The sequence below is a fragment of the Pseudomicrostroma glucosiphilum genome (assembly GCF_003144135.1).
Source record: "Pseudomicrostroma glucosiphilum strain MCA 4718 unplaced genomic scaffold BCV69scaffold_14, whole genome shotgun sequence".
In the NCBI taxonomy this organism is placed as follows: domain Eukaryota; kingdom Fungi; phylum Basidiomycota; class Exobasidiomycetes; order Microstromatales; family Microstromataceae; genus Microstroma; species Microstroma glucosiphilum.
The window spans coordinates 186,048-198,160 of record NW_020289926.1 but is presented as its reverse complement, the minus strand read 5'-3'; the positions used below and the strand labels follow the sequence as shown (position 1 = coordinate 198,160).

The 12,113-nt window shown below is 55.8% G+C and overlaps 5 protein-coding genes and 1 pseudogene across 6 annotated transcripts; 4 read left to right on the top strand and 2 right to left on the bottom strand.

The window, feature by feature from the left end:
* Nucleotides 1-277: 277 nt before the first annotated feature.
* On the top strand, nt 278-4,477 carry BCV69DRAFT_300922 (hypothetical protein; the record flags this gene model as incomplete). Its single annotated transcript, XM_025494503.1, has 1 exon — nt 278-4,477. One exon carries the CDS (start codon nt 278-280, stop codon nt 4,475-4,477), a length of 4,200 nt encoding a protein of 1,399 aa, XP_025345926.1.
* A 55-nt stretch (nt 4,478-4,532) lies between these two features.
* On the bottom strand, nt 4,533-4,944 carry BCV69DRAFT_62326 (hypothetical protein). Its single transcript, XM_025495404.1, has one exon. It carries the CDS (start codon nt 4,906-4,908, stop codon nt 4,588-4,590), a length of 321 nt encoding a protein of 106 aa, XP_025345925.1. The 5' UTR covers nt 4,909-4,944; the 3' UTR covers nt 4,533-4,587.
* On the top strand, nt 4,945-5,073 carry BCV69DRAFT_t40 (annotated as a pseudogene). The gene has a single exon. The product of its transcript is annotated as a tRNA-OTHER (tRNA).
* A 240-nt stretch (nt 5,074-5,313) lies between these two features.
* On the top strand, nt 5,314-6,885 carry BCV69DRAFT_62131 (GPN-loop GTPase 3 like protein). Its single transcript, XM_025495403.1, has 3 exons — nt 5,314-5,783; nt 5,868-6,144; nt 6,251-6,885. The coding sequence occupies exons 1-3, from the start codon at nt 5,465-5,467 to the stop codon at nt 6,603-6,605; spliced, it is 951 nt and encodes a 316-aa protein (XP_025345924.1). The 5' UTR covers nt 5,314-5,464; the 3' UTR covers nt 6,606-6,885.
* A 72-nt stretch (nt 6,886-6,957) lies between these two features.
* BCV69DRAFT_252073 (ATP-dependent DNA ligase) lies at nt 6,958-10,132 on the bottom strand (the record flags this gene model as incomplete). The annotated part of the gene is made up of 3 exons (XM_025490457.1): nt 6,958-8,232; nt 8,305-8,722; nt 8,796-10,132. 3 exons carry the CDS (start codon nt 10,130-10,132, stop codon nt 6,958-6,960), a joined length of 3,030 nt encoding a protein of 1,009 aa, XP_025345923.1.
* Nucleotides 10,133-10,887: 755 nt separating this feature from the next.
* On the top strand, nt 10,888-12,069 carry BCV69DRAFT_300919 (hypothetical protein; the record flags this gene model as incomplete). The annotated part of the gene is made up of 1 exon (XM_025494502.1): nt 10,888-12,069. One exon carries the CDS (start codon nt 10,888-10,890, stop codon nt 12,067-12,069), a length of 1,182 nt encoding a protein of 393 aa, XP_025345922.1.
* Nucleotides 12,070-12,113: the final 44 nt, after the last annotated feature.

The following is a 12,113-nucleotide window of genomic DNA, read 5'->3' as shown; positions in this document are numbered from 1 at the left end:
GTAGAAGACTACACCTTCCATACCCAATACGCTACTCGTACTGCTACACAGGCTGAGGAACTAGCCCGGTGCGGGCGAGAGTCGTGACATGAGCGATCAAAGCGTCGCTCAGACAGCATATCGTAGCCTCCGACGAGGACCCCGGCCTGACGGCAGCGCTTCACAAGGAAGGCTCGGCTCTAGTACTGGCGCAACAAGAAGAGGGCAAGCCGGCGCGTCAGGCAGCATAGATGAGTCTACTGAAGCGCGGACAGGAGTACTTCGGCCCTTGGAAATCATGACCGAGAAGCAGACTCCAGACACTTCGGACCCTAGAGGTACTTCGAGCGATCGTACATCACCCGATCATTACACTTCTGGATCTTTCTTGTCTCTAGATGAGCCCAATACGCCTTTGAGCGACTCTTCCTTTTCTCAAGGCCATAGCGATCTAGAAGGCCGAGCCGCCGGAGCCGGGCCAGACGTAGATGTTTGGAACCCAGGAACTGCTACGACTCATCCGTACGCTGATGCCAGTGTCTACGCCTATCCGAGTAATCAGCAGCAACATCGAAACACTTCTTCTCCCTCGGCTACGTTCCGAAGCACTCAGATTCGACGCAAGGCCGAAGAGCCGGGCATGATAGACACAGAGAGCTCATACGGGCGGACTACAGGGACGGGCGAGGAGGTGAGCATGGACAGTGGCGTATCAGTGCTAGATGGAGACCGGCAAAAGAGTACGAGAGGGACTCCTTTGGGTCAGCAGATGGGGAGGAAAAGTAGTACTGGCATGCTTCCCTCGCCCCCAGCTGCTTTGATGGGCGGACTGGGGCTGGACTTCAGCGGCGAGCCCTCTTCCAGGGCGGCATTATCAGAGGCGCAAGAGTTCCCGTCGGCGGCCAGTAGCGATCGTCCTGGCACATCAGAAGGAGTGTCCCCCTCACGTAGCCGTGGAGAGCCGCAACGACCAGCGGAGCTTGGCAGAGAGAGGCGGCGAGGTGCTTCCGACTCTCGGACGCCTACCTTGCGGACGGTGCAAAGCGAACGGAGACCCTTGTCGCTCTTTTCCTCGGCCGCTGGGGGCTCTCAACGCGATCAAGCAAGAGCTCTGGCTATGGAAGGTCAAGGGAGAGAGGCTAATGGCCTCTCGGCAGCAGGGCCTTCTACAGTCAAGCCCGGTAGACTAAGTCGACTCTACTACAACCCACCGGACGGCCCTTCTGTGTCTGGTCTCTCCGCTGCCACTGACAAGAGGATCTCGTCACAAACTCAACACTCGGATCCGCCGGGCAGACGACTCGCTTTTGGCTACCGTGCACCCTCTCACTCTCCAGGTCCCTATACAGCCAAAGGTGATGTTAACGAGCCGAGGCGATCGGTATCTGCCATGGGCAGCTATGATCACTTCTTGAACCGAGATGGCCATGCTGCAGGTAGCCCTAGAAGCGCCACAGCTGGCGCAAAGGAGCTCATCTTACCCTCCATCAGCGCATCGAAGAGGCTGACAGCGCGGCAGGAAGTGCCTGTGAAAAGAGAGGATGCCGCAAGGTCGGCGGGAGCTCCACAGACTACAGTCAATAGTTTTGGCGCAGCGCCGGCTCTTAGGTCTGTATCGTCTCAAATACTCAAAGGTCGACCGGAAGTAGCTAATACTGGCAATGCGCGTATACGATCCCCTGAGGGCGAAAGTCTGCCGCGGAGTGGTGATCCCCTGAATGTTGAGAAGGCTATCAATACCAAAGCCCGTACCGTAGACACAGGCGGCGGACGCACAACGACGCGCCTCAAGAGGCAATCTGGTCACCCGAGCTCCACCGACGCTGACCCAATCAGTCCTACAAGTCCGGTATCCCCTCGTCGAGCCGATGCACTCACGGACGCTCAGATCGTCGAGATGGGTGCCATTGGCGAACAAACTCCTGCATCTCTCCTTCCAGCGGATGGTTCGCCTCTGTCATCGAAGAATGTCCTCACGATTGCACTTGCCAAAGCTCAGAGTGCTGTCACATTCGATAGCAACAATGCAGTACCAGAAGCAGTCGAAGCATACGCCCAAGCGGTCAGGCTGCTGCAAGAGGTCATGCAGAGGATCACGCCCAAGCCTGGCTCAAGTAAGAAGAGCAATCGGGAAGATGAGAGAAGGAGGCTCAAGGTCATCCACGATACGTACACAGAACGCATCAGACTACTGGCTATGCTCTACGATTCAGAGGGAGAGGAGCCAGCAGATCAGGGTGAGCCAGCAGATGAGTCTCTGGAAGTCATGCCTTCGCGGTCAAGTGCCATTCCAGACGGTGCGCGTCGATTTGCTGAGCAGCCTCAAGTGGATGAATCGACAAAAGCCTCAAGGCAAAAGGACCGTCGTCCTATCGCTCGTGGCGACAGTAGCTCTGCGAAGATCCCTACCAGCAGCGAACAGTCGCAGCCACACACGCCTCTTGCAAATGACTCACAAGGAGCTTTGGCCAGTACGGCACAAGCCGGTCTCTACCAGGCTCAGCAACAATCGGATACGAACTCGAGCTATCGCTCGATGAACCCTGGACCTTCCAGTGGAGCACTCGATCCTCGAGCAAAGCTCACCGATCCGCCCTCGATACGTCACCCGAGCAGCGAAGACCCGCCCGCGACGCCCTATTATGATGCCAACTCCAGCCCAGCCGCCGGACAAGACTCTCGTTCACCTATGCTGACTACGCCTGATAGATTCGCTCAGGGTCATCTGGCGCCAAGCGATGCCGTAGCTCGAGGAAGCAGGCCAGCGCTGAACGGACCCGCAGGGAGCGACTCATCCTTCACACCTACTGGTGCAGCTACGGAACAGGCGATGCCCAGTCCGCGCATGTCCAACAGTCCTCGTGGAGACGGGTCATCCTGGCCTGCTTCCGGACCTCACACGCTCACGGCGGATCCAATGGATAGTCGATCGCGTTCCTCTGAGTCGGTCTCCTCGCAGTCTTCACAGCGTCAGCGAGCTGCAACTGTGGCCTCCTCTTCCGCGAGAGCAGCAGCTGAAGACGCTGTCAGGCAGACGCTACTTGTCCATCCTACGACGCAGAATGGCACGATTCGTCAGAGGCGAAAGAGTCCTTCGATCGGGGGTGGCATCAACGAAGCCAAGGAGGAGGACGCCGAAGGTAGTCCCCGTAGTTCAGACGAGCACTTCGGGGCCAGTGCAGCCGCAATGAGGGCAGAGCTGTCCGCACAGCGAAGGCGTGCTCTGTCCCAGCCAGGCAACAGACCCGAGCTCAACCCTACCGGCTCCTACCTGGGCACAGCAACTGCGCAGGCTCCTCCTGTTCCTCGCCTGAAGAACGGGCGCTCCCTTCCAGGTCCGATAGTGACAATGACAGCTCAAAGCGGTCTAGCCCCACCGAATGGTGACGCCAACTCGGCCTCCGGTCAATATCGCCAAAGCTACCGCATGCCGAGTCCTGGGCTCAGTAGCCCTTCTCCCTATCATGCGGTCATGGAACGTGGCGTTTCAGCCTCGCCTGAGTTTTCGACTGCCCAGGCAACCGATCCCTCCTGGGCTTCTCCACATCCTGCCTCAGTCGGTGGCGACGGGTTGGCAGAACTCTTCCCTTCCGGTCTTTCATCTTTACAAGCGCTTGGATCGGCGTCGTACACTCTTTCGCAGATCACTGCATGCCCGCGATTGAGGGTGGCCGCCCCGTCTCTCTTGCAAGACTTTTGCGAACCTTTGCCGCCCCAGACCCAAAATGCTGCGCTGGGACCGTACAGGGCCATCAAGGCGATGGACACCAGCATCAGCAAGGGTGGCTTCGTCACAAACAAGCTCTGTGTCCCATCTTCGCTCTGGCAAGCTTCCGGTCTCCGCTTAACGGCCCTCGAGACCAAAGTCAGGCTGATCGAAATTGTCACCAATGGCATAGATGCAGTGGAGAAGAGTGGCGCTTACCTGCTGCACAACTCGCCTGGCGTACGTCAGCCTGGTCTTGCAGCAGTGCAGGCCTCAGCTTTCGCAAAGCAGCTTGAAGACTTCGAGGTGCTCCTGGTCGAGGTTCAAAATGGTCTAGCAAAGAAGTTGGGCATCAGCGAGTATGCAGCCGGAACGGCAGGCAAGAAGGGCGGAAGCTCCTTCAATGTGCTGAGCTCCAAGCTCACGAGGTCCATCGACCGATTCGCGCAGCAGACCACCTCGGGCAAGAATCTCGACTCTCCCGCTGCATACGTGGACAGTCTACAACGTCTCTTCAGGAAAGCGCAAATCCTCGAAGCTCATCTGACCGGCTTGCTGCAGTCGAAGTCTTCCTCCTCGACAACCACTTCGGCGAACAGCTCGATTGCTGTAGAAGCAGATACAGTCGAGGCATACGCTGCGCTGCCATCGGAGATCCAGAGGGTGATAGAGGCGAAGCTCCTGCGAGCGAGCGATTTCTTTGCCCAGGTCATTATGAAGATCGTGGCGAGGGACCTGCACATTATGGTGGAAAAGTCGCTGAAAAAGGCCAGTAGCGGGCTCGTAGAGTAAGGAGTGGAGGATTACTGCTGCTTCTTTTGCTCTGTCCAGCTCTTCTCCTCACACAGTCCCTCCCTCTTTGAACCTTTTTCCTTTGCTACACCTCTTCTTCCTTGTTTTTCTCACTCTGCACATTCATCCCGTACCTTGCAACCCCCCACACTTTTGCAAACCTCTTGCTGTTCTGCTCCCTTTTTTTCTTTTGCTTTGTGAAGTGTAGAGATGTGCAATGCTTGCGCTACATTTCCCTCCCTGCAAAAGACTTCTTTGGTCGTTTGAATCGCTCCTTGTGTACTTGTACAAATACTATTCCTCTTGACTTGAATACAGAAGACAGTGTGTGCCAACGGAACGAAGGCAGCCGAGTCGGTTTGTGCGGTGAGGGGAGGTGCTCGGCCGCTGCTTCCGGGGAGGGCGACGAGGGGTACAAGTACGTCTCCCATGATTCACGCTCCGCTTTCTGCACGGTTAGCGCAGAGGGAAGGCTACCCAAGTCTGGTCAACGGGGAGCGACTTAAGCTCAACAATTCCCAATCTCCCGCGGAGAGAAAGAATTTTGCGCACGTCTCGCTTGCTTTGCTTCGTGAGTTCGAATCTCACGTCTTCCAACACTTGCTACTCGCGGCCGTGACTTTTTGCCAGATTTTCCTTTTTACCAAAGAGATGGGCAATGAGGTTGCCTGTTCTAGCTGTGAAGAGTGATGACGCTACAGAAGTCGAGTGAGAGGTCGTGGCTGTCATGGTCGCAGGAGTCTCCGGGCAGTGAGTGCAGCACAGTGGCTACTCTGACTTGGCTCGATGCTGAGACTCCGCCTTCCGCTTTGCAGCTGAATTTTGGGCGGCGAGGGATGTTCCTCACTCCACAACTGCTCACACCATCACCAAGTGCTCCTCTCCTCTCCCACTCGGCCTTACCAAAGACTGCCATTATCGCTCACGTCTCTCTCTCTCTCCTCGTCCCCCCTGACTTCAAGCTAGCGGCGTACACCATCGCCGCTCATGGGTCGCTACGCCGTCCTCGTCTCCGGCCCAGCAGGCTCTGGCAAATCCACCCTCTGCTCCGCCCTCATCGCCCACGCCAATACCCTCGGCCGTACTATCCACCTAGTCAACCTAGACCCCGCAGCAGAACGCTTCTCCTACACTCCCTCCATCGATGTACGTGAACTGATCACACTTGAAGATGTCATGGATGAGATGAAGCTGGGACCGAACGGAGGACTGGTCTATTGCTTTGAGTACCTTTTGGAGAATCTGGATTGGTTGGATGAGCAATTAGGAGGCTTTGAGGATGATTATCTCATCATTGACTGTCCAGGTGAGTAGCACGGAACACCTCCCCCGACTTGTCACACATGTCCTGGCATTGACATTACTTTTCCTCCACACTCGGGATCTCCAGGTCAAATCGAGCTTTACACGCACACCGCCCTCCTTCAAGGTCTCCTCACCTATCTCTCCGTCTCCCACTCCTTTCGCCTCTGTCAACTCTACCTCCTCGAATCTCACTTTGTCGATGAAGTCAGCAAGTTCTTCGCTGGAACACTGTCGGCAATGAGTGCAATGATCAATTTGGAAGTGCCGTGGATCAATGTCATGTCCAAGATGGATTTGGTAGAGAGGGGGGAGACGGCTAGTCGCTTGGGAAGGGGATTGAGGGGAAAGAGGGAGATGGAGAGGTGAGTCGGGCACGTGGTACAGACTTAAAGACCCTTCTGACAATGGTACTGACCAAGTGCTCTCTACCTCACTCTCTTTCCCTTCCGCTCGGCTTTCCTCCGCCAGGTATCTCGACCCGGACCCTCTTCTGCTAACAGAAGAAGCCAACGCCTCGACCAACCCGCGCTTCCACTCTCTGAACCAGTCCCTCGTTCAATTAATCGACGACTTTGCCATGATCAACTTCATGCCCCTCGATGCCACTTCCGAAGACTCCGTAGGCGCTCTACTCAGCCATATCGATCATGCTATGCAGAGTCAGGAAGACGAGGAGCCAAAGGAACCTAGGGATATGGATAAGTTTGAAGTTGATGAGGGAGGTGGAGATGAATTGGAGGATGATGAGACGAGGATGGAGGCGATGCTTGAGAGGGAAATGGAGAGGAGGGCGGGAGGTGGAATTGGAGATGTAGAGATTTAGAGGGTGCGGCACGCTTTTTCCCCCTTAGAGGGTCACATTGTAATTCTAGCATACACACATATTCATTCGGAAAGACTTCCTTTCACACAACTCCGGGTATGTTACACGACATAATCATCGTCGCCGAGCAGCGGCTTCCGGTCCTCTTCACTTTCCACTGCCGCATCATCTTCGTCGTCCTCTCCACCCTCCTCTTCTTTGACGCCACTGCTCGACTTAGCAGGTGGGGCACTCGCGCTTGTAGTCGGACCACTGGCGTTCTGAGTAAAGTAGACTCTGAGAAGGGGTAAAATGTACAGGAGAAAAATCAGCAAATCGATCCGTCGCTCTGAAACATCCCTGTGATCTCGACTTACTTTGCTAGTTGACCAGGCGTACTGGCCTGCTCGGGTCCTTTGTCCATTCTCCTCTGCATAAATCTTGGAAAGCGTATGCTCAGTCCCCTCTCCTCATTAACCAATCCCCTAGCCGCAGGATACACCGGGCTAATCGTGATATCCGCCCCTCTAATTTCCCATACCTCACGTGGTTCAAACCAAACATCGGGTTGATAGCCGCCCGTATCATACTCGTGTCGACAGACCTGGCTTCGCGCAGAATAGCAACTCGAATCAGCCTCGTCGTTATTTTCCGGAAAGCGAACAGTCTTGATATCGATGTACTCCTTGTCGGTGAATCCCGAAATGCACTTGCACACTGCAGAGTACACTCCAGTATCTTCGTCGTATACGGCTAGGAGGACAGGAGACCACCATTGGGCTTTGCGACCCATGCCGTGCCAAGCTGCAATGGGGACTAGGTCCAAACTGTCACCCATGCCATCGACGTAGTCCTTTTTCACTTTGAGCCAACTCTCGCATCGCTTGTCTGGCTCATACGTGGAAAGGAGGGCTTTCCCACGTCCGCTGACACCCTTGCCGATGGAAGCATCCTCGTCTTCTTCTGATTGCTTGGCCTTCTTGCCCTTCTTGACAGGCGCGCCAGCCTTGTCCTTGGAGGCTGCGTCGAGGATGGCCTCGTCGTCCTCTTCCATCGTCAAATCATCGGCTACAACATCACCGAGCTGCTCTAGCTTGCCCACCTCTTCTGCGCGATCTCGTTTGCCGTTCACTTCCGCGTCGTCTCCTGGAGACTCCTTGCCATGTCCATTGGAAGGTGGCGTCGAAGGTGCTTGCTGCCAGTGGTGATCCAAAGTCTTGACCATAATACCCTCACAACGACTACCCCTCGCCTCTGCAAAGAACTTCTCCACCTCATCCGGCTCATTGCTCTCGCAAGACTTGACATGCACAAAGCGAGCAATGAGTGGATTATCTGGTGACAGATGTGGAAACCTCGTATGCAGTAGGTTCCTCCTGACTCTGAATGAAGATTTCAAGAGGGACTGACCGTCGAGGTACATCAGGTCGAAGGCAAAGAGGCCGACCTTGACCTTGACATTGGAGAGGTCCACATCCTTCCTGCTTCGGTTCGACAAGGTCTGGAATGGCAAAAGCTCTGATTCGTCGGCTCCGATAGCCACGACCTCGGCGTCGATCATGAAGGATTGGATGGGCTCCACGCCCGGATATTCTGGAGAGGCCGTTCGACTCATTAATAAAGGGACCAGGTCATTGATGTCTGGATACTGCAGAGAGGACAAGTGAAGCGGTTGTCAGTATCCGCCACGCTCTGATTCCAATCGGACGGCTATGCTCACTTTGCTGCTCATGTCCTCAAGGTGTCTGGAGAAGAGTCTGACGAAGTATTCGCCCCTTTGGCCCATCCATCTCCCCCTCCCTTGTGGATCGACCTGCTTTCGCACCCTTCTGGCTTCTTCGCCCAACTTTCCATCCTCGCCCACAGCAGCCTCAGCGACCCTTCTGGCATGAATCTGGACACGTTGTCCGTCGTACTTGAACTCGGACACAAAAGCTCTGTGCGCTGGGGTGCCGACGCCGAGCTTGGTGTACACATCGGTGAGCGAACGCGTAATCGATCCCAACATGGGTGAGATTGGGGTTCCTATGCGAAGGGGGACCAGAGCAGAAAGATGGGTGAGACCGCCTTCTGACGCAGGCTCATGGAGCAGTGCCTCGAGAAGAGAGGTGAAGTTCGGGTGTCGGGAGAAGACCTCTCTGAAGTAAAGAAGATCACAACAAGCATCAGCTACCACGGCTCCGCTGGGTGTTTCTCATCTGTCTGACTCACCGCACGACCTTCTCTGCTTTGGCGAACTTTGCTATCACGGATAAACGTCTCGGATCCTGCCGGTCTTTAGGCTTTGACGGATTTGCAAGGATGCCCTGTCTCTCTTCGACCCCAACCATCACCTCGTTCGGAGTCTTTCCAGGTCCCTCTTCTCCTGTCTCAATCAGACTGAAGCATCTTGCGAGTGCTCCGCTCAAAGTCTTCTTTACGGCACCGATCCTGAGATGGGACTGGAATGTCCGTACAAGCCACCGTGTTTCCTCTCCCCTCGATGCCACTAAGAGCTTCGTGACATGTCCGAGCTTGGTATTGACTGAGCCGGACCCTTCCAGAGCAGCAATAGCATGGAGGGTTGAGAAGAGCTTCTGGACTGTGATTGGGCTTGGTTTGACCAGAGGGTCGACTCCCTTCTTGGCCTCGAAGGCCACATCTCCTGGATCACCCGTCTGGTCCCAAAGAATCTTCAGCGTCTTTGCGCTCTTGCCCGTCACGGACTTGATCGCCTTGTTCACCAACGAGCCGCCGATCCCCAGCTGGACGTCATCATAATTCGGGGCGATGTGATTGCTGACCAGGTATATAGCGGCAAGAAGGCTAGACCGGTCATGTACCTTGATGATCCGCATCGCATTCGTGAGGACTGTCGTGATGAGGAGGCGAGAGCGGGTGGAAGAGATGGTGATGAAGGCGTGGGACAGAAGGGCATAAGGTGTGGTTGGATCGCCGCTAGCCGAGCGTGGCCAACCAGAGGTAGAGACTGAGGCTGGATCGAAGCGCAACACATCTTCTGTGAGATCTATGGCGTTGATGTCGGCATCTAGAGCATGAAGATCAAAGGAGGGCTTCTTGGGCGTGCTGGGACCCGCTATGGGGGCATCCCGAACCTCCACGGGCGGCGGCGTCGTAGCCGCCGAGCGAGCACGGGCAGCCTCCTGATTCCGAGGCTTGGATTTCTGGAAGAGAGGATGAACAGGAAGCTTCGTTTCCAGTGGTTTCGAAGCCGGTACGCGATCACTGGGCTTGACCTGAGCAGTTGCAGCTGCTGACGGTAGGCTCGGTAGACCAAAGCGCCTGCGCATCTCACCCAAGGATACGCCTGCCTCTCTCGCTGCGAGCTTCAGCGCAAATAAGGCGTCATCATCCTCTTGCCCATGAGCGCCATTGCTTTCTTTGGCCAATCCGTTGGCATTGTTGCCAGTTTCCTGCCCCTCCCGATCCGCCTTGGCCTTAGACGGAGAGGCGAGGAAGGAAGCCAGGGACGGTTGAGCTCCGGCGGCATCCTTGCGCTTCTTGCTGGGCGTCGATGGCGTCGACGACGAAGAGCGCTTGGGAGCCATGCGCTGGCCGGACAGAGAAGTCGGAAGAGGAGCCAAGGAGCCACTAGACGACGTCGTTGGAGGAGAAGTCAAGGCAATTCGGAACGGGAGGGAGATGGTGTTGGTGTGTTGGGTAGCGAGGCTGAGGCAATCCCGGGTGGAGGCGCCTCACCCGGTCCGTGCTCAACGAGGAATCCGTTCCGTTGTTTCCTCGAAGACGAATACACAGGACTGAAATCGAGATTCTGACCAATTGCTGGGCCTCGAAAGAGATGGAACTTACCGCAGGCCAAATTTGGTGGTCTCTGGACCCAGGATAGTACAAAAGCCGCAGGAGAGGACTCCTCACCAAGCTCATCTTGGAATCTGCCGCCCTGTTGCTGTCACTGAGCATCTCGAACGCCGCTGTTGACGTGCTCGCGTTGCTCACCAGCAAAGCGCAACACATTGACTTGCCCAGTCCTTCTCTTCGCCATAGATGCGCAACAGCGAGGCGATGAGTATCCAAACATCTCGTTTGCGGCTCCCAGGAGAGGCGATTTTGCCGGCCGAAGAGTTGCCTCCAGGCAATCTCGGCGGGTCTTATAAGGCTCTAGCCTACTCGCCACTCTCGCCCAAGTACCTTCACATGCCCTTCTCAGCACCACACACAATGACTGCTGGTCACTCAGACACTCCCCAGTAATCTCTTCTTACCGAACCTTGACAGAGCCGGCCTCTGCTGCTTTTTCCTATTCGCCTTTGCCGGGCTCGCTCAGTGGCCGAGTCCCTCCACTATGAGGATATGCCCAATCAACACAGTCTCTTCCTCGTTAATGATCGGCTTGGCAGGTTCCACGCTGGCCATGGCTTCCTTGGGGTCTGGTCCCCCAGACCGGCCTTCGCAGCCGACATCGTTGACATCAAGTGTCATGAACTACGTAGAACGGTCAACAGATAATCCATTGCAACCGCTGCCGTTGCCGTCGATTGGCAAACGCCTATTGAACACAGATGATACTGAGAGCGGTCTTACAAGCCGGGGGGTTCACAACAGTGACAGCGAGTCTGGTGGCTCCGTCAGCGACTACTTCGGAAGAGCATGGGAGCGCCCCTCCGGCTCTTCTCACCCACTCACCACCCCTACAGAGTCCACCGGCACGCCCTTCTCAACAGAATCCTCTGGTTCCGACTCAAACGACTCCAGAGGGAGAGGTCTGGTGAGAAACAGATTCGCTAGGGTCATTCGACATGGGACACCCCCTCCCTTTTCGTCACCAGAGCCAGACTGGTCGAAGAAGCGTGTACCGCCTGCACATAGAAAACAGCAGAGACGTCTCAAGGCGATGATGGGGGAGCCGGCTGCAGGGACAGGTATCCGCGGCCCGCGACCGACACCTTTGCAAATCCCTGGAAAGCCACGACAAGGGTCAGGTGGGAAGAAGCTTTGGGAGTACCTCAATTTGGGAAATCCAGATGATTGGAAGAAATCATCCCCGTCCCCAAAGACTTTCCAGAAGCTGAACTTGAACGGTATACCAGGCAGTCCTCCGCCAAGAGCTTGGGAGGCACCTCCGCAGAAGAAGAAGGGAGTGGCATCCAGGATGGGGGGCATGGCAAAGTCAGGAATGGGCAAGCTCACAAAGGGGTTCAAGAAGCTCTTTGGTAAGCGCAGTCTGGACGGGTTCGAGCAGCAACCTGCTCCTGGGGGTGGCTTCTTCTTTCGACATACACAGGCTGCCACGGAGCCTCGCTTTCCCAACGGACCGCAATTCTTCAAGTCGGAGAGGCCGTCCAATTCACAGGGCAGGTACGCTATCCCTCCTTTACCGCCGACGGCCCCAAAGAGGTTCAAGGAGCTTGAAGGCGTTGCTTCTCCGTTGCGCCACACTAAGCCACCAAGAACGAAGAAAGTGAGGGGAGCTGTGCAGAAGGCGAAGAAGACGCTCAAGAAGATCGGAAAATTCTTCTGGAGGTAGACAGACAGCGAGGGTCCAGCTGCACTTGGAGCGGTGCGATGCAG

Excerpts from the sequence above, each read along its gene's own strand:
- BCV69DRAFT_62326 (XM_025495404.1), bottom strand. The coding sequence starts at position 4,908 with ATGGGAGACGTACTTGTACCCCTCGTCGCCCTCCCCGGAAGCAGCGGC.
- BCV69DRAFT_62131 (XM_025495403.1), top strand. The coding sequence starts at position 5,465 with ATGGGTCGCTACGCCGTCCTCGTCTCCGGCCCAGCAGGCTCTGGCAAA. Across the intron at positions 5,784-5,867 it reads TCTCATCATTGACTGTCCAG|GTCAAATCGAGCTTTACACG; the intron begins GTGAGTAGCACG and ends CGGGATCTCCAG. Across the intron at positions 6,145-6,250 it reads GGAAAGAGGGAGATGGAGAG|GTATCTCGACCCGGACCCTC; the intron begins GTGAGTCGGGCA and ends TTCCTCCGCCAG.